The 22,819-nt window shown below is 54.7% G+C and overlaps 3 protein-coding genes across 4 annotated transcripts; 2 read left to right on the forward strand and 1 right to left on the reverse strand.

The window, feature by feature from the left end:
* The first annotated feature begins 190 nt into the window (after nucleotides 1–190).
* On the forward strand, nucleotides 191–2,974 carry LOC111074282 (protein disulfide-isomerase A3). Its single transcript, XM_022367011.2, has 4 exons — nucleotides 191–494; nucleotides 1,176–1,616; nucleotides 1,776–1,883; nucleotides 1,968–2,974. Exons 1-4 carry the CDS (start codon nucleotides 337–339, stop codon nucleotides 2,731–2,733), a joined length of 1,473 nt encoding a protein of 490 aa, XP_022222703.1. The 5' UTR covers nucleotides 191–336; the 3' UTR covers nucleotides 2,734–2,974.
* LOC111074283 (protein cutoff) lies at nucleotides 1,964–4,678 on the reverse strand. 2 transcript variants are annotated; one of them, XM_022367013.2, is made up of 5 exons: nucleotides 4,438–4,678; nucleotides 3,842–4,381; nucleotides 3,617–3,770; nucleotides 3,325–3,544; nucleotides 1,964–3,255 (listed from the first exon to the last, which is right to left on the reverse strand). In XM_022367013.2, the coding sequence occupies exons 2-5, from the start codon at nucleotides 4,371–4,373 to the stop codon at nucleotides 3,010–3,012; spliced, it is 1,152 nt and encodes a 383-aa protein (XP_022222705.1). In that variant the 5' UTR covers nucleotides 4,374–4,381; nucleotides 4,438–4,678; the 3' UTR covers nucleotides 1,964–3,009. The 2 variants fall into 2 exon arrangements, with proteins under 2 accessions (XP_022222705.1, XP_022222704.1); XM_022367012.2 differs by having other exon boundaries at nucleotides 1,965–3,255; nucleotides 4,510–4,678.
* A 318-nt stretch (nucleotides 4,679–4,996) lies between these two features.
* LOC111074280 (midasin) lies at nucleotides 4,997–22,817 on the forward strand. Its single transcript, XM_022367009.2, has 13 exons — nucleotides 4,997–5,241; nucleotides 5,299–5,519; nucleotides 5,582–6,560; nucleotides 6,622–6,785; nucleotides 6,854–12,068; nucleotides 12,135–12,294; nucleotides 12,359–14,220; nucleotides 14,276–20,683; nucleotides 20,763–20,889; nucleotides 20,955–21,432; nucleotides 21,488–21,593; nucleotides 21,663–22,346; nucleotides 22,405–22,817. Exons 1-13 carry the CDS (start codon nucleotides 5,125–5,127, stop codon nucleotides 22,579–22,581), a joined length of 16,698 nt encoding a protein of 5,565 aa, XP_022222701.2. The 5' UTR covers nucleotides 4,997–5,124; the 3' UTR covers nucleotides 22,582–22,817.
* Nucleotides 22,818–22,819: the final 2 nt, after the last annotated feature.

Here is a 22,819-nt window from a genome sequence, read left to right on the forward strand (position 1 = left end):
TTTTTTCATAATTAAAAAAAAAACATGAAAATACCCATTGTTGGATACGGTATTTTTAAGAAATACTAAATACTACTGCGAAATGCCATTAAAATGCTTTTAGTATTTGTACAAAAAATGTACGCCGGTTTCGGCATTAGCATTCGGTAAATTCAGCATTTCTTAACTTGGTCACACTACAAATAGCGACGTGGCGACGACGTGAAGCAAAATTCAATCGTTATAAAAAAATTTACCGGTCTAGTACACAGTTTGTCTAGTCGCAGCGGGCAGTTGTCAGCCGAGTCGAGAAATATATATTTATTTGGTTGAGATTGTACTACCTACAAACTAAACATGATCAAAATGCGGTGTCTGGCAGCTGCCGTGCTAATTTTCGGCTACATTGCAACGACAAAAGCCGCCGAAAGTGACGTTCTGGACCTTGGGGACGACGACTTTGCGTCCACACTGAAGCAGCAAGATACGACATTGGTTATGTTCTATGCACCCTGGTAAGTGTGTGTGGGGAGCGGGCGTGGCAGCTCGGGAGTGCAATTACCTTAATCAGCTTGTTGCGTCTGCTTTTTAATTAAATTGCGCTGCGATGAATCGAATCAAATGTACACGTCAGCGTTAAAGAGAGGGTCGAAACAGAAACAAGAAAAAAAAATCAACGACTGCAAAGTCGGTATCAGAGTCGTCGGCCATTTTAAGAGGTAGTGGGCAGAGGGCATGCAGCTTCAACCAGCGAATGTGTTAATACAAATGTCTCTTTGTTCGGGTGTGTGAAGAGATGACTAGGAGAAAACTTCAAAGCTATAATATCCAGATACGATTTCATACGGGTATGGGTGTGTGTGTGTGTGGGCTTGCCGGCCGGTGGCCGGGTTTCCATCTCCTCGGAGAGCAGTGAAAGAGTTCTTTAATTACATTTAATCCCCTCATACCCGTTCGGCTTATCAGCACTAGCAACATAAGCAGTTTAATTAGACGTTGTTAGGGAAATGCGAGTAAATGATAAGGGCGAACGCAACTGATAAGTGTTCGCACCCCTTGACTATAATTACAAACTATTCGACTTTTTGGGTAACATGTCTTCCTGTTGTCGTGATAAAAATGATGAACTAGCTACATTTTTCCCGGAAAAAACTGTGTGACGTGTCCTAATAGACTTTTTTTTTCTGTTCTTATAGGTGCGGCCACTGCAAGCGCCTCAAGCCTGAATACGCCAAGGCGGCTGAGATAGTAAAGGATGACGATCCACCAATTAGGCTGGCCAAGGTTGACTGTACCGAGGCTGGCAAGGAGACGTGCAGCAAGTACTCGGTGAGCGGCTATCCCACACTGAAAATATTCCGTCAGGATGAGGTGTCGCAGGACTACAACGGACCACGCGAAGCCATCGGCATTGCAAAGTACATGCGCGCCCAGGTTGGACCTGCCTCCAAGAATGTGCGCACTGTGGAGGAGCTCGCCAAGTTCCTGGACACCAAGGAGACTTCAATCTTTGGTAGCTTTGAAGACATTGACTCCAAACTGGCGAAGATCTTCCTCAAGTTTGCCGACAAGAACCGCGAGAAGTACCGCTTTGGACACAGCAGCGACGAGGAGGTGCTGAAGAAGAATGGTGAAACGTAAGTGATGCCATCTCAAGACTGCAATTGCGTGTTCATTATATTTTATTTGATACAATCTGTTAAGCAACAGACAATAATAAATAGCTATTAAGTTTGCCTTTGTCCCCTTGTCAAAAATAACACAAATGTATTCGATGGCTCTCGTCTTCCCTACAGCGATAAGATTGTGCTGATCCGTGCTCCACATTTGAGCAACAAGTTTGAGGCGTCCTCAGTCAAGTTTGAGGGAAGCAGCGACCTGAACACCTTCGTCAAGGAGAACTAGTAAGTGCACCACTCTCTTCCATTTCCATATTCTCTCCCAAAGCACACACACTCATTTTACGTTTGTTCGTTGATCCTCTGCAGCCATGGCTTGGTTGGTCATCGTACCCAGGACACGTCGCGCGACTTCCAGAACCCTCTGATCACCGCCTACTACAGCGTCGACTACCAGAAGAACCCCAAGGGCACCAACTACTGGCGCAACCGTGTCCTGAAGGTGGCCAAGGAGTTTGCCGGCCAGATTAGCTTTGCCATCAGCTCCAAGGATGACTTCCAACACGAATTGAACGAATATGGCTACGATTTTGTTGGCGACAAGCCCGTCGTTTTGGCCCGTGATGGCAAGAATCTCAAGTACTCCCTGAAGGATGAGTTCTCCGTAGAGAACCTGCAAGATTTTGTGGAGAAGCTGTTGGCCGGCGAACTGGAGCCATATGTGAAGAGCGAGGCCGTCCCAGAGTCAAACGATACCCCAGTTAAGGTGGCTGTGGCCAAGAACTTTGACGATCTTGTGATCAACAACGGCAAGGACACGCTCATTGAGTTCTATGCCCCATGGTGCGGCCACTGCAAGAAGCTGACTCCCATCTACGAGGAGCTGGCCGAGAAGCTGCAGGACGAGGATGTGGTCATTGTCAAAATGGATGCCACGGCCAACGATGTGCCACCAGAGTTCAATGTGCGCGGCTTCCCCACACTCTTCTGGTTGCCCAAGGACTCGAAGAACAGCCCAGTGAGCTACAACGGTGGTCGCGAGGTCGATGATTTCATCAAATACATTGCCAAGGAGGCGACCACAGAACTGAAGAACTTCGACCGTGACGGCAGGCCCAAGAAGACCGAGCTCTAAGCTCTAATCTTAAGATCTTAACTCTTACTGCTAACTGCATCGCTAATGTGGTGTGCTGTAGTAGCGGTCTAACTAGCATTTCCATATTTTTGTAAAATCGAATGCATTCTCTTCAAACTCTTGATGGGACAATTGTATTAAATTATATAATAGTGATGATAACGCAGATGAACACAAAACCCCCATTAATCCCATGGAACCCATGAAGATGTCACAATAAACTTAAAACTTCATTTATCTACTCAACCAATCGAATGATATTAAGTATTTCATTTATTACAATCCAATAGCTGTGGCGAAGAGGTCCTGTTTGCGCTCGTCCAACATGATGCGAAACCAATCGGGAATGAATGTAAACTGGCTCCTGCCTGGATATGATTTGTAGGAGATCTTCCCCTGGGTAGCATCGAACGTCAACAGATACACGGTCCTGTGGCAATCGACTGGCGACATAAAGCAGCGAATCTGGTCCACCAGCCGCGCCAAGAAATTGACACAGACATGCGGTGACCAGACCTTATCCTGCGCAAACAAATTTCAATCAGATCGGAATGGAATAAGTCAATATAGATATGACTTTTGTGTACTTACGCAATCTTTCCAAATTTGGCGCGCAGATACCTTCTTAATGGTGTGCGCGATGATGTGGCTATTAACATAAGCAACGTGAACATTTTGGATGCCCACTATGAAGCACTTGATCCACCACTTGAGGGCCTCGCTCCGGTTGTGCGTAGTCCATTCGTCAACGCTCATATTGTCTGGGCGAATCTGCAGCTCCGTAAAAATGTAATTCGATTCTGGCATTGTGCTAGAAGGCAGAGAAAAGCAAATTCAATACGATTTCATATATAAAGTACATTCCAGTTCTGTCGTCTCTTACTTCACGTCGTTGGGCTTCTTTGGGATGGCACACTCGGCCAGAACTGGTGCATCGAAAATAAAACGCTTGCCATTTATGCTGAAGGAAAACACTCCGTTGTATTGTCCAGTCGGTTCGCGTGGGTCGCGTGGCTCCGGCAACGTATGTTCATTCTCTGAAAAAAGTTTGCACAGATCTTAATATCATATTAAATTGTAGTAATGGATGGTTAATCCACTGCCCTACCGGATAGGAAGTGCCTGCGCAGCTTTTCGATCCATTCAGCTTTCATTTCCTTCATGGGAGAAGTTTTTGGTTCCGTTAGAACTACGGGGCTGATGTAAATGGTGTTGCGATACTTGGACACGGCGAGGGTCCAACTCTCCTCCATTTCGTAGGGCGTCCTCAAGATTAGTTCCAGAACCTCGCTGCTGCACACGATATCATAATCAACTTGCGTATTCAGTCGATCCTTGGCATTTAGAAAGTTTGTTCCATTGCACTCCATAAACAATAGTATATTGTCCAAGCTTGGCTGCAATAAGTTGAACTTTCGTGGACATTTAGCCTCCGAGTCCCCCAGGTGCAATTGAATTTTGCCCATTTGCGGAACGACTAGGTAGCGCAATCGATTACTATTTTTCTCAAATTTTCCATCCGGCGATAAGCTAAAGCCGCCGTGAGCAAGTGGCTTAGAAAATATTGGAAATCCAGTTCGGTCCGATTGGGTAATGACATGTGGTTGAATATCTAATAGTATTTCTTCAGAAATCATCATGCAGGCATCTGAAAACGCAAGATTATAATTCCCCTTTAAATTGCTTTTACCGTTGCTTTACAACCAAAATGGCAGCGTTGAGTGCTCTCCGCATTCTTATACACATATGTACATACATATGTTTGGATGTACTCACAAATATGTATGCGACTTTCGTTAATTCAGAGTTCGATATTAGTTCGAAATTCCTTTTACTTTTCCTAATAAACCCGATTTGAGTTATTATTCTCGAGGGTCTACTGTGCTCCCACTTCCACTTGCAAAATAACAACAGACTTCGATGGCGTTCTTCATGCCAAAAACGTAAACAAACCGGAAGATTGCCAGACTGCCCGAAACAGATGTTCTCATTCCGCTAGCATTCCGCTGCACATCAGAAAAAAGCCGTTTCTAACTTGAAAAAAAAAGCTGAAAAATTCAAGAAAAAGGAAAATAAGAGTAATTTCATAAATTAATTAACAAATTTTTTATTAACTCCATTAACTCATTTATATCCGCTTGATTACATCTACAGTTGCCCAAGACTTCGCAAGCCAGGTCTTCAATAACAGCAGATTTGACAGAAAAAAAGCAGAATCGGCAGCACTGCCTATGTGGCAACCATTGCAATGTGCGCTGCACGTGTTTCAAATTCGCATGTGTTGCTGGTTCATTCTCCCGGGTCTGTGAGCTGAAACTAATTAGAAACACAGTTTAAAGTAGCTTCAAAGAAATAATATTATCCGAATACAGTGGACCGGCTACCAAGGCAATGGAGGTAAATGCCAGCAAGCTACGATTTTGTGCACAGCGACTTTTACAGTTGACTGCCAGCGAGCCCCAAGACAATGTGTTTGTTCAAAATGTACAAAAGTTCATCAGGAAGCAGGTAAGTTAATGCATTTCAATCAAAAAACACTCCTTACAAACCTTTGCTTTACTTTAGAAATATGTGCCACAAGACGTGGAGCGTCTGTTCGGCAGTCTCAGCGAGCAACTTGCGTGTCCCGCCTACACCGTGCCCCTGGCTGTGAGCTTTGAGGAGCAGCTGCTGCTGTTGCTAAGCATGGCCCTGCGGTGGGACTCTGCTGGCCATGATCTCCATCAATATCAGAGGGAGTGCATTGCGCTGTCAAAGCTTATGGACTTATCAGTGGATGCCCAAAGGTGAGTAGAGATCCCAATCCTGTACATTTGGATCAGTCTCAAAAACTTTGACATCCCTTTAGGTTTGCAAAGAGTTACTTTCGCAACAAGCCAGCTCCATTCGAGAAGATCCAAAGTAATGCCAGTGTACCCAGCAAAAGGGCAAAGAACGCAAAGAGCGGTCAAAAGTTGGATGAGCTGCCACTCCTAAGATGTTGCTACCAGTTGCTGCGAAGTGATACGTCCTACTTCCGGGAGTTGTGGGACTGGTCCGGCTTCATTGCCACCTACTCGCACCTCAAGACCCCATGCCCGATGACACAACTCTACTGCAACCACATCATGGCGATGCTCACCAACATGAGCCCCACACAGCTGAATGCAGAAAATGCCAAAATATCCACAGACGCACAGCTGCGATTCGAACGCGAGAAGGAACAGACATGGGCCATAGCCAGGCAATCCGAAAGCTGCTGCTATTCACCCGATGATGATGATACGCCCGAGCAGATACTCAGCCTGAGCCCCAACCAGAATGTGACCAACATTGAGGGCGTGCTCTTGCCGACATTTAACGCGAAGAACCAGGAATTCTATGCCAGCACTGATGGCTGCTACGATCGCATTGTAAAGGTGGACTCGACGATTGTAAATCTGCGGAGCATTGCCCTCGGGGTGGCAGCAGCCAAGCCCATTTGCCTGTCCGGTCCTGTGGGCTGTGGCAAGACAACGCTTATTGAGTATCTGGCCCGCAAGACTGGACGCATTTGCCCCAAGCCAAAGGAGATTGAAACGCGCGAAAAGGCGCTGCGCAAGGCCGAAGAAGACGACAAATTGCTGACACCGAAAAAGGGGAAAAAGGGGAAAGAAAAGAAGCGAAAACTGGTGGAGGAGGATCTTCCCATTGACCAGGCATTGCTGGATCTGGGTGAAATGGCGCAAAAACATGGCTTTCTGCGGATACAACTGGGCGACCAGACCGACAGCAAAATGCTATTGGGTCAATATCGGTGCACAGATGTGCCTGGCGAATTTGTTTGGCTTCCTGGTGTCCTCACGCAGGTAAGGAAATGAGTAAACTAAATGAACGATATTTTATATGAATGATTATTTGTATGTTTAGGCGGTCATGCATGGCTACTGGCTGCTGCTGGAGGATCTGGATGCTGCCACCCAAGACACCTACACCATTCTCAGCAGTCTGCTGGAGAGGCAATGCCTGAGTGTGCCCGGCTTTCGGGACTCTGTGAAGATTGAGCCGGGCTTTCAGTTGTTTGTGACAGTGCGGTAAGTCCATGGTCCCATTCAAATCATCTTTTTTCTAATAATTCTCTCTGTACATCTCCGTCTGTTAGAACAAACAAATCGGCCAGCAATTCGGGCCAGAGATCACTCTACTCGCTGCTGGATAAATATCTGTATACGATCAACGTTCTGCCGCTCTCCCGCAACGAGCTGTGCAAGGTGGTCAGCACCAACTATCCCAAGCTGGCTACTGTCGCCAATCGAGTGGTGGACGTGTTCCTTACCTTCTCCAGTGGCAATCACATGGCCGCCGATAATCTGCGTCAGCAGGAATCAAACGACAAGGCGGACAACACGGAAAAGTATGTGGCGCTGCCCTTTGAGCAGGTCACACTCTCCTCCAGTCCCAACTCGGGACGTCTGGTCTCGACACGAGATCTGGTGAAGCTGTGCCAGCGCTCGAATGCCCAGTTCTCGGTGACCAGCGCCGAGTGTGCCTACTTTGTGTTCCAGAATGCCGTCGATGTGTTTTGCTCCTATCTGCCGCAGAGCAGGGAGAAGATCACCCTGATCACGAGCATCGGGGCCAAGCTGGGCATCATTCGCTCCAGATGCGAGCATTTTGCCAATGAATACAAACCGGATGTGGATTTTGGACTGGAGATTATCAAAATTGGACGTGCCAGCCTGCTGGCCAAGTCCGAGCTGCTGTCCAACAATGAAAATGAGGACCAGATTTCAGAGCAAGACCTGAAGCGACAGAAACTCACCCAACAGACAAGGAGGGCCATCGGCCAGAGCAGCGTCAAGCGTGCAACCTTCTCGTTTACACGTCTCGCCAGCTGCATCTTGGAACGGATCGCCGTCTGTGTGAGCCACTCGGAGCCCGTGCTGCTGGTGGGGGAGACGGGCGTCGGCAAGACCTCATCCGTGCAGTATCTGGCCGAGCGCACCGAACACAAGCTGGTCGTGGTGAACATGAACAACCAGTCGGATGTCTCGGATCTGGTGGGCGGCTTCAAGCCCGTCGAACTCAACTATGTACTGTTGCCGCTGCGCTGCGAGTTTGAGCATTTGCTCTGCGAGACCTTCAATGCCGAAAAGAACATGCAGTTCCTGCGGATCTTTGCCACACACTACAACGGTGGCAGGCACAGCGTCATCATACGCACCATGATCAGCCTGTGCCAGCAGGTGTTCAAGAATCCGGACCTTAAGAGCCACCAGATGGTGCCGCGTTGGCGCACGCTGTCCGAGAAACTGCAGAAGCTGCAGACGCAGCTGGACAAGAGCATAAACATTTCGTTTGCCTTCATACCCGGCTCCCTGGTAAACTGCATCAGCAATGGAGAGTGGGTGCTGCTGGATGAAATCAATTTGGCATCGGCCGAGACCTTGGAGTGCCTGTCGACCATCCTCGAGCCGGAGGGTTCGGTGGTGCTGCTGGAACGGGGCGATTTCACGCCCGTTAAGCGGCATCCGGACTTCCGCATCTTCGCCTGCATGAACCCCAACACGGACATTGGCAAGAAGGATCTGCCCGTGGGCATACGCAATCGCTTCACCGAATTCTTCGTGGACGAACTGACGACGGACGCGGACCTTAGTCTGCTCGTGAGCGACTACCTGGCCAACACGGGCATCCAGCGGAAGTCTGTGCACAGCATTGTCCAGCTCTACAAGTCGCTGCGTCGCCTCTCGGAGCTCCAGCTGAACGACGGGCTGGGCAATCGTCCCGTTTACTCGCTGCGCACCCTGTGCCGCAGTCTGCGCATCTGTGCCCGGAATCTGTGCGGCTCCATCGAGCGGAATCTGTACGAGAGCTTCTGCCTGAGTTTTCTCACCCAGCTGGATCCCGAGTCGCATCATGTGGTGCTGCTGCTAATCCGCAATGCCCTGCTGAGCAACGTCAAGGCTGTGCTTAGCAAGCAGCTGCCCCGATTGGGGGAGAATTATCTACAATTCGAGGGCTACTGGATACAGCTGGGCGGCCTGGAGCAGCAGTCCTGCTCCCACTACATCCTCACGGAGAGCGTGCAGAAGAATCTGCAGGATCTAGCGCGCATCATATCGATTGGCAAGCTGCCCATCCTGCTGCAGGGACCCACCAGTGCCGGCAAGACCAGTCTGATCGACTACGTGGCCCGTCGCAGTGGCAATCGCTGTCTGCGCATCAACAATCACGAGCACACCGACCTCCAGGAGTACATTGGCACCTATGCGGCCGATCTGGAGGGCAAGCTCACCTTCCAAGAGGGTGTCCTGGTGCAGGCCATGCGGCAGGGCTTCTGGATCATCTTGGACGAACTGAATCTGGCCTCCACCGACATTCTGGAGGCGCTCAATCGCGTGCTGGACGACAATCGAGAGCTGTACATTGCCGAGACGCAGACGCTGGTGAAGGCGCATCCCAATTTTATGCTCTTTGCCACACAGAATCCGCCCGGTCTGTATGGCGGCCGCAAGACCCTTTCGCGTGCCTTCAAGAATCGCTTCATTGAGCTGCACTTTGCGGATATTCCGCGCGTGGAACTGGAAACCATACTCGAGAAGCGCTGCCTCATCCCACCCTCGTACGCCCGCAAGATGGTCCAGTGCATGACGCAGCTGCAGCAGCACCGCAAGAACACCGCCAAGCAGGTGTTCACCCTGCGCGATCTCTTCCGCTGGGGCAACCGGTACACGCACGCGGACAAGTCGCTGCACGACGATCCGCGCTACGACTGGAATCAGCATCTCGTCGAGGAGGGCTACCTGGTGCTGTCCGCCAAGGTGCGCACCCCCGACGAGCACCAGTTGATCGAGCGGACGCTGCACTCGAACTTCAAGAAGATCATCGACCACCAGCTGCTCTTCGACATCCAAACGGAGCGCGAGAGCTCCTCCCCGGTGAGCAGGCACATCCTGCAGGCCATACGCAACTTTAAGCTACGCGGAGACATTGTGTGGACGAGGAACATGACCCGCATGGCCGTGCTGACGGCCAAGGCCCTGGAGTTCGATGAGCCTGTGCTGCTGGTGGGTCCCACTGGCTGTGGCAAGACCACTGTCTGCCAGCTGCTGGCCAGCATAGCCGATGTCCAGCTGCGGATACTCAACTGCCACATGCACACGGAGGGAGCGGACTTTCTGGGCGGCCTAAGGCCCTGCCGCGGCCCGGACAGCACGCAGCTCTTCGAGTGGGCCGACGGACCGCTCATCTATGCGATGCAGGAGGGCTCCTACTTCATGGCCGACGAGATATCGCTGGCCGAGGACTCTGTGCTGGAGCGTCTCAACTGCATACTCGAGACGGAGCGCACTGTGCTGCTGGCGGAGAAGGGGGGCGTCAATCCCGACTCGGATACGGACTTTGTGGTGCAGGCCAAGGCGGGCTTCCAATTCCTGGCCACCATGAATCCCGGCGGAGACTTTGGCAAGAAGGAACTCTCGCCCGCGCTGCGCAATCGCTTCACCGAGATCTGGTGCCTGCCCTCCGACAACAAGGCGGACCTCATCGAGATCGCCCACAACTGCATGGTCCGACAGGACGACGCGTCCAGCCGCAAAGTGGCCGAGTACCTGGTGGAGATAGTTCTCCACATGCGCCAATCCAACGACAAGTTCAGGTTCTCTGTGCGCGACATTCTCGCGTGGGCCAATTACATTGCCAGCAATCGGCATCTGAGCTTCGCCGAGCAGGCCATCTTTGGGCTGGAGACCATCTTCCTGGACGCCCTGGAAATGCTACTCCACGAGCCGCAGGCCCAGGTGGAGCAGCTGAAGCGGACGATCATTGAGGAGGCCATCAAGCAGGCTGCCCTGATCCTAGGCGAGCACTTCACCCTCGCGGATGTGACCCAAAAGCGGGGCGATAGAGTGGAGATGGATGCGGCCAGCTTTGGCCTGCGACCCTTCTACATTGCTGTGAACCAGGAGCGGCGCTTGTCGCCCGCCAAGGAGGATGCTCCCTTCTTCTTTGATGCCCCCACCACCAAGCAGAATCTATTCCGTCTGCTGTCGGCGCTCTCGTTGCAGAAGCCGGTGCTGCTGGAGGGACCGCCGGGCGTTGGCAAGACATCCATTGTGGAGAGCATCGCGGCGGCCATTGGCTACCAGATTGTGCGCATCAATCTGTGCGAGCACACGGATCTGGCCGATCTCTTTGGCACCGATCTGCCAGCCGAGGACAATTTGCTCGAGTCCAACAGGCAGGATGCATCGAAGGCGGACATTGGCAGCTTTGTGTGGCGCGATGGACCCCTCTTGGCCGCCCTGAAGGCTCAGAATACCTGGATACTGCTCGATGAACTCAATCTGGCGCCCCAATCTGTGCTCGAAGGACTCAATGCCGTTTTGGATCACCGCGGGGAGGTGTACATACCCGAGCTGAACAAGAGCTTCCATCTGGCTGGCAGCACGCGCATCTTTGCCTGTCAGAATCCGCTCAAGCAGGGCGGCGGACGCAAGGGCTTGCCCCAATCCTTCCTCAATCGCTTCACCAAGGTCTACCTGCGCAAGCTGACCACCGAGGATCTGCTGCATGTGGTGCAGGTCAAGTACGGCGGCTACTTTGAGCAGCTGGGCAGCCATTTCATCTCGCTATTGGACCAGCAACCAGAGACTGAGATTCCTGTCCAGGGCAACCTCTTTGACCTGTACAATGGCAAGGCAACCACCGAGGAGGAATCCACAAGAACCTTTGATTTGGCAGCTCGTCTGGTGCGCTTTTCGGAGCAGCTGGACGGCGGCGTGGCCACCATGGAGTTTGGCTACAGGGGCGGACCCTACGAGTTCAATTTGCGCGACATTCTGCGCTGGTGCGACCTGCTCCACAATCCGCAAACGGGCTACATCATCAAGGCGACGCCTCAAACCTCCTTTCGGTCCGCCTTTCGTGAATTTCTGCTCACACTGTACGAACGCATGCAGCTGGTCTACTACCAGCGGATGCGCTGCGACCAGGACAAGATCTACATACGGAATGCCTTCGCGCATGTCTTCCACTGCGATGCGGATCAGCTGAATGCCGTGGCCGAGGATGTGGCGCTCTACTGGACGGCAGACAGGGTGTATCTCAATGATGTGGTGCTGCAGCGGGAGCAGGTCGACAGCCTGGACATGGCTATGGCTACGCAGCAGGAGCACAACGCTCCCCTGCTACTCCAGAGTCAGCGGCAGTTGCTCAAGCAAATTGTCGAGACGGTGCACATGGAGAAGCCGCTGCTGCTCTGCGGCGCCACGGACAGTGGCAAGACCAAGCTGATTGACGCCCTGTGTGTGCTCTCGAATCGGGTGTGCAATACGGACATCATTGACGACTCTGTGACGGGCAGTTTCCAGCAGGTAATCTACCCACGACTGTGAATCTGTCACTCAACAACCCTAATCCTCTGTTCTCTGTCCCACTAGATTGATCTGAATCGACATCTGGAAGCCATTTACAAGCGAGTGGAGACTCTGGTCTTTGCCTCTGTGCAGAGGGCATTCGTGCAGCGCCTACAGACAGACTTTGTGCAGCAATTGTGGAGCTGCTGGAGCAAGTACAACATGCTGGGCAAAGTGACAGAAGGTGAGAGTCGACAGAGTGGGTGGCGGCTCCCCTGTTTTTTGGCTGACCTTTCTATGCCTTTCAGAATCCCAGCAGCAGCACAGCAGCGTGGCCGATGAACTGCTGTTCTTTGGCAAGCGTCTGCATGCGCTCGGTCAGATCATTCAGAAGCTGGAGGTAACGCCCGAGAGCTGCCAAGCGGAGGCATTCCAGCAGCTGGGTGAGATCGGAACGCAGTTCATGGTGCTCCAGGGATACATCAAGAGTGCGGAATCGCTCAACACGGGCGGCTCCTTCGAGTGGGTGGACTCGCGCATTGTGACGGCGTTGAAGTGCGGCCAATTCATGTTGCTGGAGCACGTGAATCTCTGCTCCTCGGCTGTCTTGGATCGTCTGAATCCGGTCTTTGAGCCAAACGGAAATCTACTGATTGCCGAGAAGGGCATCAGTGGCCAGGACAGCGCTGAGGTGGTCCATAAATCGCCAAACTTCCGAGCCTTTCTCACCATCGATCCCAAGAACGGGGAACTGTCGAGGGCCATGCGCAACCGATGCGTGGAGCTGTCATTGTCCCGTGACGAGTACACCATGGACGACATGCGTGCCTTTGTCCACGGCCAGGGCGTGCACCAAACAGAGGCCATTGACTGCATCCTGGACATACATCGCGCCATAAGCCAGCTGACCGAGTTCAACGGCTACTCCATCTCGCATCTGACACAGTTGGCGTTCCTGAGCGCCGCCTATCGACGCATCGGCTACCACCTGAAGCGGGCCATCTATGTGGCCGCCATGGAGGTGTATGTGTACTCGGCCAACACGGATCTAATGGGCTACGGGCTGTCCTACTACCAGAACAAGCTGCGCGAAGTGGTGCTCGCCCGCACGGAGCTCTACAAGGGAGAGGCGGCGAGCATCGGTGAGGGTGCGGCGGAGGAGGATCTGCTCAGCGATGCCATCATCAGCACGGGGAATCTCGATGCTCTCAAGCTAATCAAACTCCAGGCGGTGGCTCTTCGAGTGCTGCTGCGTGCCGCAGTCTCCCAAGAGGTGGCTGAGGTGCCGCAGCAGCAGCTCGCGTCGATCTTCCATCGAATGGAGGCCCTGGACTTGAGTGGACTCAATCTGCAGGAGCTGTGCCGCCACTTTATCTACATGCTGTACGAGTCGTCTGCCTTTGGCGATCTCCAGATGCGACATCTTTACCTGCAGCCGTGGCTCACAGAGCAGCCAACGGAGGTCCAAGAGTTGGCCGAGAAACTATGCAACTGTTTGGCCGAACATGCCAGCGCCGCCGGAGGGCATTCGCTGCTGCTGCTGAATCTGCCATGGAACCGGAAGCTCTTTCCCCGTCTGCGCGACTATGCAGCGGCCGTAGAACAGGCGTCGCCTGCTGATACCCTAACGATCAGTGCCTCGCTTCTGGCTCGACTGCTGCTCCGAGATGTGCCCAGCCTCAGCCAGGGAAACGCTGCCCCCAGGGTGCAGCTGATGGACGCCCTGCAGTACTCGCAGGCTTTGCAGGAGGAGAAGGTTACAGAGAAATACGCGAATGACTTTCTGGCAAACCTTGGCCGCTTCCTGGAAGCTCTGCATCGCGGATTGTTGCAAGACTTGGCGGCAGCTCGCTTGGACCTGCCACAGTATGCACAGCTCGTGACGCGGTTCCACTGGTTCAATCGCCTGCTGGCCACAAGCCAGCAGAAGCTTCTCTACAACAACGAGATATTTGTGCCGCTGATGCACAAGCTGGTGCTGCACTTTCAGTGGCTGCAAAAGCATCTGCTGGCACCCGTGTGGCAGGACTTGAGCGGACAGCCAGTACTGGCGGAGAGTGTGCAGAAGCTCAGCCATTATGTGGCAGAGACGAGGCGTCCCCTGAATATATCCTGCAAGATATACGGCAAGCAGTTTACCCAGTTCCAGCCCCACTATCTGGTTGATCAGGTGAGTAAATCAGGAACCCCAGAGATATAAAGGTTCAATGTTTCCTTTGGCGTAGATCAAATTGCATTTGGACCTGGAACAACTGGAGCGCGACCTGAGCGTGGTGCCACGGTACGGCAGCTTGGAGGAGACTGTCTGGCTGAGAAGATGGCTGGCCCTGCAGTCGGATGAGGCGCACAAGTGGCGCTCGTTCCAGCGCACGCACACGCAGGGCTTTGCCGTAAAGACATTCGAGCTAAACGGTTCCCTGGCGGATGCGCTACAAACATCGCTGCAGAGACTCCAAACGACGCTCAAGGAGGTTCCAGAAATCACATTAGAGCATAGACTCTCCATCGACATGGACCTTGAAGGCCTCAGGACTCTGTTGAGTGCGCAAGAGCAGGATGGGGAGGAAAAGGCGCAGCAGCAGAGCCAAGTAGACATCGCTTCGCCGCAGCTTTTGATGGCTGCCCTAAGGGAGTTCTTCATGGAGCGCCTGTTGACGGGCACGCTGCATGAGGACTCTGAGGACCAAGTGAATCCCATGTACACGGACCAGCTGCTCACGCTGAACAGCCATCTGTGGCAGTGCCTCAACAGCATGGACAGCGCCACACACGTACAGATTCGCAGTGTCTGGCGGGAGCTGTGGCAGGAGTTGGATCAGCTGAAGGATGCCCAGGACTTTGGCCCGCTGCTAGAGAAGATGGGTGCCAGCTACAAGGGACTGCGCACCTATCAACGACAATACCGCAACGCCCTGCAATGCTACCAGTTGGGTAATCTGTCCACGCGCCTCGACTGCGTGTTAGGACCTTCCTCCTTCGAGGAGGAGAAGGATCTGTCCAGCCGCTACAGCTACCAGGGCCCCGCCCTGACCAGTGTCCTGCTGTCGCTCATCTGCCAGAAGAACGGCCAGCTGCGTTCGGTGCCCATCAGCCAGCTGCAAACGTGGCGCGCCTCGCTGCAACAGACACGCCAGCTGATCTGGCAGAACGCCACACTGCTGGCTCCTGGCTACAGTGCGCGGGCCAACAACTGGCGGCAGGCGCGGGAGAGTGGCAGCCTGCTGCTGCAGGAGCTGGAGTACGTGACGCACCTGAGTCGCGGGGCACAGAAATCGGACGCGGGCTTTGAGAGTTGCAGTACCGAGCTCCGCGCAATGCTCGGCCAACTGCAGAGGAGCGATGAGGATTCCCTGACGGCCGCCTTCGATGTGGCCTTCACCAATGCCCTTGTGGGAGCTCTGGAACTGTGCCTGCTCACCCACGCCCCGCTGATCGATCCCGTGGAGAAGAACCGTCTAAAGAACCAGTACATAACCGAGGACATTGACTGTCTGCGGAACCTGACCACCGCCTACGACTTTATGGGCATCGTCATGGACTACCGCCACTTTGGGGAGGAGATCCACACGGAGCTGGTCACTCGCCTGCAGGCGGCCCGTCAGCGACAGCAGCAGCTCTCCCAGAAGCTCGCCCTGCGACCCGATCAGTGTGTGTACGCCGCTCTTGTGCAGGATCTGACGCATTTCCTGCACTCGAACGGAGACTGCCAGACGCTGTACAACCTGCTGCGCGTCGTTCGCACGGATTGGAGTGCTTTTGCGGGTGCCCAGGTGGCCACCAGTGGCCAGCAGAAGAGCACCAGCGAGACGCTTGGCAAGCTGCAGCTGTGGCTGGAAAATGCCCAGAGATTCGTCCATCACACGCTCTCCCGCTACACCGCCTACTACCAGGACTTTGTGGAGCCCATCAAGTGCGCCGTCAATCAGCTGAGGTTCGGCCTGGAGACGCTCAAAGTGATCTTTGCACGGGTGCAGCAGGCGGGCAACGTGACCCAAGCGGAGCAGCTGCAGCAGACCATCGGCGAGATTGTGCAGTTCCCCTCCCAGCAGCCGCTACGCATACGAAACAGCCACCTGTACGGACTGCTATCGGAACTGCCGCACTCGGAGCACGAGTACTTCCGCCTGCTGAAGGCCAAGCTGAGCGAACTGCGCAACTACATCGCCCTCGCGTCGAGCATCGACGAGGCAAGCTTTGCGGCCTACGACGATGCTCTGAGTATCTGCAACCAGACCTGGCAGCAGGAGGAGCAGCGTCGCTGCCAGCTCAAGGCGGAGGCGGAGAGTCTGTACGTGACCAAGAGCCGGGGCGGCGTGGACAGTGACGAGCTGGTGGAGCTGCAGGAAATCGAGCAGAACTTCCCCACCCATCTGGAGGACGACTTTGCCGAGTTTCTGGCCCAGCCCACACTCGAGCAGGTGCTGAAGCTCGACAAGAAGGCCGACAGCAAGGCGAAATTGTCGCAGATTGTGGCCGAACAGGATTACGCCTTCCTGGCGCGCAACTTTATCGAGGTGATGGCCCGCCACACACCCGTCTACTATCGGGAGCAGTCCAAGGAGACGGCAGCAGCAGCAGCAGAACTGCATTTCCTGTCGCCATATCTGGCCCGCTTCCAGGTCTTTGCCCATCTGCATGGCCACTACAAGGCCGCTCTGGGCGCTGCGCTCGACGAGAGCGCCTGCAATGGCCTGGCCTTTGGGCTGGCCCTGCAACAGCGCCAGCTGCGTGACATCGATCTGCAGGAGGAGGCGGGAGGAGCACACAAGAGCCAGCCGTACGACTACTACAAGGACTCGAACATAGCCGAGGTGCAGGGCTGCATGGACGTGCTGGGACGCATCGAACGGCGAGTGGTGGAGCAACTGGAGCTGTATCCAGAGCACGCGGGACTGGCCGACATCCGACTGGTGATTGGACGCATCCGCAAGCTGCCCGCCCACGCCTGTGTGGTGCGCTTCAACACGGGCTTCCAGCTGCTGCGCCAGAAGGTGGCGCTCTGGAACGAGGTGGCCCATCGCAAGAACAATCTCGTGCCCGAGGAGATGGAGGTGGCCGAGTTTGTGCAGCGCTGGACCAAGCTGGAGTTGCAGCACTGGCGCCAGTGCCTCAACCAGACCGCCGAGCAGGTGGAGCTGCAGGCGCATCGCTACTGGTTCTTCATCTACAACCTACTGCAGCAGTTCATCCAGCAGAAGAAACTGGACCACTCCTACACGGACATCAAGTTTGCCGAGCAGCGCTTCGGGCAGGATCAGCTGCTGGACGCGCAGGATCTGGGCGAGGCCAGTCGCGTCGAGCTGCCCCAAATGGTGCGCATCCTGCGACAGTTTGTGGAGGCCTCCGCCTACGGTGACTTCCATGTGCGCCTTCAGCTGCTGCACGGCTTCGAGATGTATCTGCACAACGTGGAGCGGGCGGGCAAGATTGAGGGGCTGCCGCCACTGATTGCCGCGCTGCACAATCTCCAGCTGTACTTCGCGCAGTTTGCGGGCGAGGTGGCGGAGAACGTGAAGGCGCGCCGGGCGCCCATCGAGAAGAAATTGCGCGAATTCGTGAAGATTCAGAGCTACAGCAAGGACCTGAGCTACTTCAGCATGCGCAACAATGTGGCCGGCGTGCACCGGAACCTCAACAAGTTCCTGAAGGAGTACAAGCTGGCGCTGCAGGCGAAGATCAGCGAGGTCTTTCAGCCCAAGGACGCCACCGCCAAGGACTACAGTTTCGGCAACGAAAAGGCCAAGAATCAGCGGCACCTCAACAAGATTAAGTCACTGCTCGCCGACCAGCCGGCCTGCTTCCTGGCCAGCCAGCAGCTGCGCGACAGCTTCGCCATCCGCTCGGAGCATGTGGCCGACAATGCGCTGCTGCAGCGACTGGACAAGCACTTTGCCACCGCCCGTCATGTGGTGGAGGAGACGCTGGCGCATGTGCCCTACGGGGAGCTAATCACGGAGCTGGACGAGCTGCTGTCCAGCCAGCTGGAACGCTGCGAGCATCTGCGCGCCCTCAATGTGGACCGTAGCAAGGAGCGGCCACAGCAGAAGTTGCAGGCCAAGCAGATTCTTCAGCAGAAGCGCAAGGCGCTGACGGACCTCTTCAAGACCCTCCATCGACTGGGCGTCAGCTACAAAACGGGCCTCATGGAGCTCTCGCTGCGCACCGAATTCGAGGACTTTGAACTGCCGCCCTACTGCATCCGGGCCATGCTGCCGCGCCTGCATCCCGGCTGGCAGCATCTGAACGAGAACCTGGACCTCTACTTCATGAAGAGCGTGTTCAAGCTGAAGCTGCTGCAGAACATCATGCTGACGCCGCTCTCGGAGCTGGGGCCGCCCAATATCGAGCGCATCAAGGGCTTTGCCGTGGACATGTTCCTGCTGGTGCAGCAGCAGCGTCAACAGCTCTCCGATGCCACACGGCAGCTGCACGAGCTGCGCAACGCTTTGGCCAATCTCCGGCAGGTGGCCGATGCCAGGGAGCGGGCGGAGACCGATCTGAAGTCGCTGGACTTTGCCCGCAGCGCGGATGTGGGCGCTGAGATGAGGCAGAAGCTCTGTCAGATCCACTATGTGCTCAGGCAGTGGCAGATGTTACTCAGCTGTGCGCCCCCAAGCCTCTCATCGCCGGAGATCAATGAGCACCGGGCCCTGGAACGGGCAGTGCCTCTGCCGCAGTCGCAGCTCCTGGAGCTGTGTGGTCAGATCCTGGCGAGCAGCCAGAAGCTGCTGCACGAGCTAAACGGCACCAGCCTCGAGTTTGTGTCCACACACAAGATGGAGCACTACCAGAAGGGCTACCGCCAGATCCTCGAGACAATTGAGAAGATTCTCGCGCTGCTTCGAACCGAATCGAGTGCACACCTGCCTGTGGCTCAGCCACTGCTGGAGCTGCTGTCCAATCTTCAAGCTGAGACACACGCTCAGCCCTCGTCGCAGGAGGAGCAGGGGGAGCCCATCGATGTGGCCAACGCGGACACGGAACTGGCCAACATTGCCCACTGCGTTCTGCTGTCCCTGCAGAAGATCTACAAGCAGCACGCCCAAGCACAGCAGAACGGCAAGGAGGAGGAGCAGCAAACTGAGGCGCTGCAGGAGCAGCACCTGAAGAAGTGTCTGACCGGCGGTCTGGCTACGGACTGGCAGCTCCTGAGCCTGCCCCGCGTCCTCGAGAAGCTCTCCAATGTGCTGCTGGTGCTGAAGCACGCCCATCCCAGTGCCGAGAAGCTGCTGTGCCTGCGTCGCGCCGTGGCACTGATCCCCATCCTGGAGCAGTATCAGCTGCTGGCCGACTACCTGCTGCTGCAGCAGCTGGGCACGCACAAGGTCTCGGCCAAGCTGCTGTCCGTGATGCTGACGATATTCGTGGAGATCGGCAGCAAGGGATTCTGCGTGCCCCCCGACCTGATGCAGGACGAGGAGGGGCAGTCGAAGCAGGACTCGAAGAACGGCGAGGGCTTCGGCCTGGAGGATGGCACGGGGGAGAACGATGCCTCGGATAAGATTGAGTCCGAGGATCAGCTGGACGATGCCAAGCGGCCGGAGGATCGCAAGGACGAGGGCGACAAGCAGGAGCCCGACTGCAAGGAGGAGAAGGGCATCGACATGAGCGACAACTTCGATGCCAAGATGCAGGACGTGGAGAAGCCCGAGAACGAGGAGGACGACAGTGGCGAGTCCGAGGACGAGGAGGAGCTCAACAAGGAGATGGGCGAGACGGAGGAGGGCGCCGAGAAGCTGGACGAGCAGATTTGGGGCGACGACGAGGAGAAGCCCGAGGAAGAGGAGCCGGAACTGAACGAGGAGGATCAGGGCAAGGGCAGCAAGGACGAGAAGGACACGCACAACGATCTGGACACGAAGAACGAAGCCGCCAAGGAGGATGGCCGCGATGAGAAAGAAAAGGACGCCCTGGATGCCACCAACGAGCCTGGTGACACCGAGGACAAGCGCAAGGAGCAGGCCAAGGACATTGATGACATGAATGATCCGGAAATGGACGAGGAGCAAACGAATGCCGTCCACAACGAACTGGAGGAGCCGCCAGAGCCCGAGGAAATGGATCTGGGCGACATGAACGACGTCGACGAGGGCCACGACGAGACGGAGGAGCCCACAGACGAGAATCCCTTCGACATCGATGCCATGAAGGAGAACATGCAGCCGGCCGAGGACGCCGACGGCGATGCCGAGGAAGAGCCAACAGAGGCGGACGCCCAACCAGAGAGCGATGACAGCGACGACTCCGAAGACGAAACGGAAGCGGGCAAGGATGCTGCTGAAGCTGGCCAAAATGGCCCAGAAGACGAGGGAGAAGACCCAACACCGGAAGACGAGAAGGAGGAGCCCACGACACAGACGCGTGGCGAACTGGAAACCGAAGAGGAAGAGACACCCGCCGATGCAGAGGACCCTGAGGAAGCCGAGAAGCGCGAAGAGAAGCCGGAGCAGCACACACAGTCGCAGGACAAGTCCAGCAAGGAGGAGAATGTGCAGTCTGTGCCGGAGACCGAGAAGAGCAGTTCCGCGGATCAGGTGCAGCAGCCGCAGGATCAGGATGTCAAGCAGGAGCAGAAAATGGACGAGCAGGAAACGGGCGAGGAGAAGGATGGCGTTGGCCAGGCCGAGAACGATGTAAGTGCGAGCGAGCGAGCGAGCGAGCGTGGATATAATCTCTCCTTCGATTATCACTCCATTTGTAACCCTTTTGCAGACCAATGATGGCGGCCACCAGGGCGTAGCCGAGACCCAGGAGACTGTGTCCCAGGAGGAGCGCAAGAACGAGAAGCAGACGCAGGAGAAGCGCAAGCAGGGACGCACCAACGAGGAGCGCACTCTGGGCAAGCATCACCTGAATCCCTGTATTCCATCGAAATCGAAATCTAATCTGATTAATTTTCAACAGGTGAAGCGGAGAAGAATAAATTGAAGCAACTGAAGACCATTGACCAGATGCAGGAGCCCAAAGAAACGGAAGAGTCCGAACAGCAGCAGCAGCAGCCGGAGGAAACAGATCCGGCCGAGGCAGAGGAGTACCAGCACGTCAAGGACCCAAAGAACAGTGACAAGACAACGCTGGACAATGCCACCGAAGAGCAATCGAAGAAGATTCAGCACCAAGAGGAGGATGAGGCGCCCGCTGAAGAGACTGAAGCGGAGAATGCCGATGAATTGATGGACACCGAAGAGCCAGCACCCGATCAGGAGGAGGACACACAGCTCGAGCAGCTGGGGGCTGAGAAGACGGAACAAAAGTCCGACAAACCCTCCAAAACGGAGCAGTCGAAGGAACGACTGGAGACACCCGATGGCATGGAGATCGAGGGAGAGGTGGTCCCCACAATGACAGTGCCACGCAGTGCAGAGACGACGGCGCACAGCAAGTGAGTAGATTCGACTGCAAAAAATCCCCGGATGCTAATCTCTGATTGAACACAGCATCGAACTACTGATGGACAAGAGCGCACAGGCGGAGGAGCTAAGCACGGGCCAGCAGATGGAACTGCGACAGATGTACCAGCAACAGTTGACCACATTCCGCGGCGTAAGTTTTGGGGATTCCGTTGCTCAGTCTCCCATTTAATCGTGCACTCCCAATCCCGTTTTTATGCAGACGCAGCCGCAGCACGAGGACTACGAGAACTGGCAGAGCATATCCAGTCGCATGACCCAGAACGCTCGCGAGCTCTGCGAGCAGCTGCGCCTCATATTGGAGCCCACAAAGTGCACGCGACTGAAGGGCGACTATCGCACCGGGCGACGCATCAACATGAAGAAGATCATTCCCTACATAGCCTCACAGTTCCGCAAGGACAAGATCTGGCTGCGACGCACCAAGCCGGCGCAGCGCGACTACAAGATCACGATTGCCATTGACGATTCCAAGTCGATGCACCACAACAATTCCAAGACGCTGACCCTGGAGGCCATCTCACTGGTCTCGCAGGCCCTGACGCTGCTGGAGAGCGGCCGCCTGAGCATTGTCTCGTTCGGCGAGGCGCCCCAGATCATCCTCAACCACACGGAACAGTTTGATGGTCCGCGTTTGGTGAACGCCCTAAACTTTTCCCAGGACAAGACAAAAATTGCCGGACTGCTGGACTTTATGCGCACTGCAAACGCGGAGGAGAGCGGCCTGGGCGGAGACAATGGTCTGTTTGAGAATCTGCTGCTCATCCTCAGCGATGGCCGCAACATATTCAGCGAGGGCGCCCAGAAGGTGAAGAGTGCCATCAAACTGGCGCGACTGCAGCGCATCTTTCTCGTGTACATTATCATTGACAATCCCGATAATAAGGTAGGAGAAACAAGCAAGGATTGCGCTGCTTTGTATACTAATCACTCGCTCCTTTTAGAACTCAATACTGGACATACAGCATGTGGCGGTGAACGCGGATGGTTCGGTGAACATCAGCTCGTATCTGGACAGTTTTCCGTTCCCCTACTACGTGATTGTCAGGGATCTGAACCAGCTGCCGCTGGTGCTCAGCGAAGCCATGCGGCAGTGGTTCGAGCTGGTGAACAGCGAGTGAACATAGCAATACAAAATTACAGATTGGTCTGTACAGCACTGCAGCACTGTATCATGAAGATACGAGTTATGATTTCCATTATTGACACGTTTTTTATGAATAGGTTTAAGTAGAAATGTTACGAGTTTATCTGTAGATGGATTAGCTTTATGAATGGCCGGCCAGACTAGCGTAGTTTTAAGTGCACATGTTCCCTACCATTATTATTACCCTGTAATAAAACCTTTCTTGAGATATT

Source organism: Drosophila obscura, unplaced genomic scaffold, assembly GCF_018151105.1.
Source record: "Drosophila obscura isolate BZ-5 IFL unplaced genomic scaffold, ASM1815110v1 contig_186, whole genome shotgun sequence".
Lineage (NCBI taxonomy): Eukaryota > Metazoa > Arthropoda > Insecta > Diptera > Drosophilidae > Drosophila > Drosophila obscura.

Excerpts from the sequence above, each read along its gene's own strand:
- LOC111074282 (XM_022367011.2), top strand. The coding sequence starts at position 337 with ATGATCAAAATGCGGTGTCTGGCAGCTGCCGTGCTAATTTTCGGCTAC. Across the intron at positions 495-1,175 it reads GTTATGTTCTATGCACCCTG|GTGCGGCCACTGCAAGCGCC; the intron begins GTAAGTGTGTGT and ends CTGTTCTTATAG. Across the intron at positions 1,617-1,775 it reads CTGAAGAAGAATGGTGAAAC|CGATAAGATTGTGCTGATCC; the intron begins GTAAGTGATGCC and ends TCTTCCCTACAG.
- LOC111074283 (XM_022367013.2), bottom strand. The coding sequence starts at position 4,373 with ATGATGATTTCTGAAGAAATACTATTAGATATTCAACCACATGTCATT. Across the intron at positions 3,545-3,616 it reads AAGAAGCCCAACGACGTGAA|CACAATGCCAGAATCGAATT; the intron begins GTAAGAGACGAC and ends TCTGCCTTCTAG. Across the intron at positions 3,256-3,324 it reads GCCAAATTTGGAAAGATTGC|GATAAGGTCTGGTCACCGCA; the intron begins GTAAGTACACAA and ends TTGTTTGCGCAG.
- LOC111074280 (XM_022367009.2), top strand. The coding sequence starts at position 5,125 with ATGGAGGTAAATGCCAGCAAGCTACGATTTTGTGCACAGCGACTTTTA. Across the intron at positions 5,242-5,298 it reads AAAAGTTCATCAGGAAGCAG|AAATATGTGCCACAAGACGT; the intron begins GTAAGTTAATGC and ends GCTTTACTTTAG. Across the intron at positions 21,594-21,662 it reads AGTTGACCACATTCCGCGGC|ACGCAGCCGCAGCACGAGGA; the intron begins GTAAGTTTTGGG and ends GTTTTTATGCAG.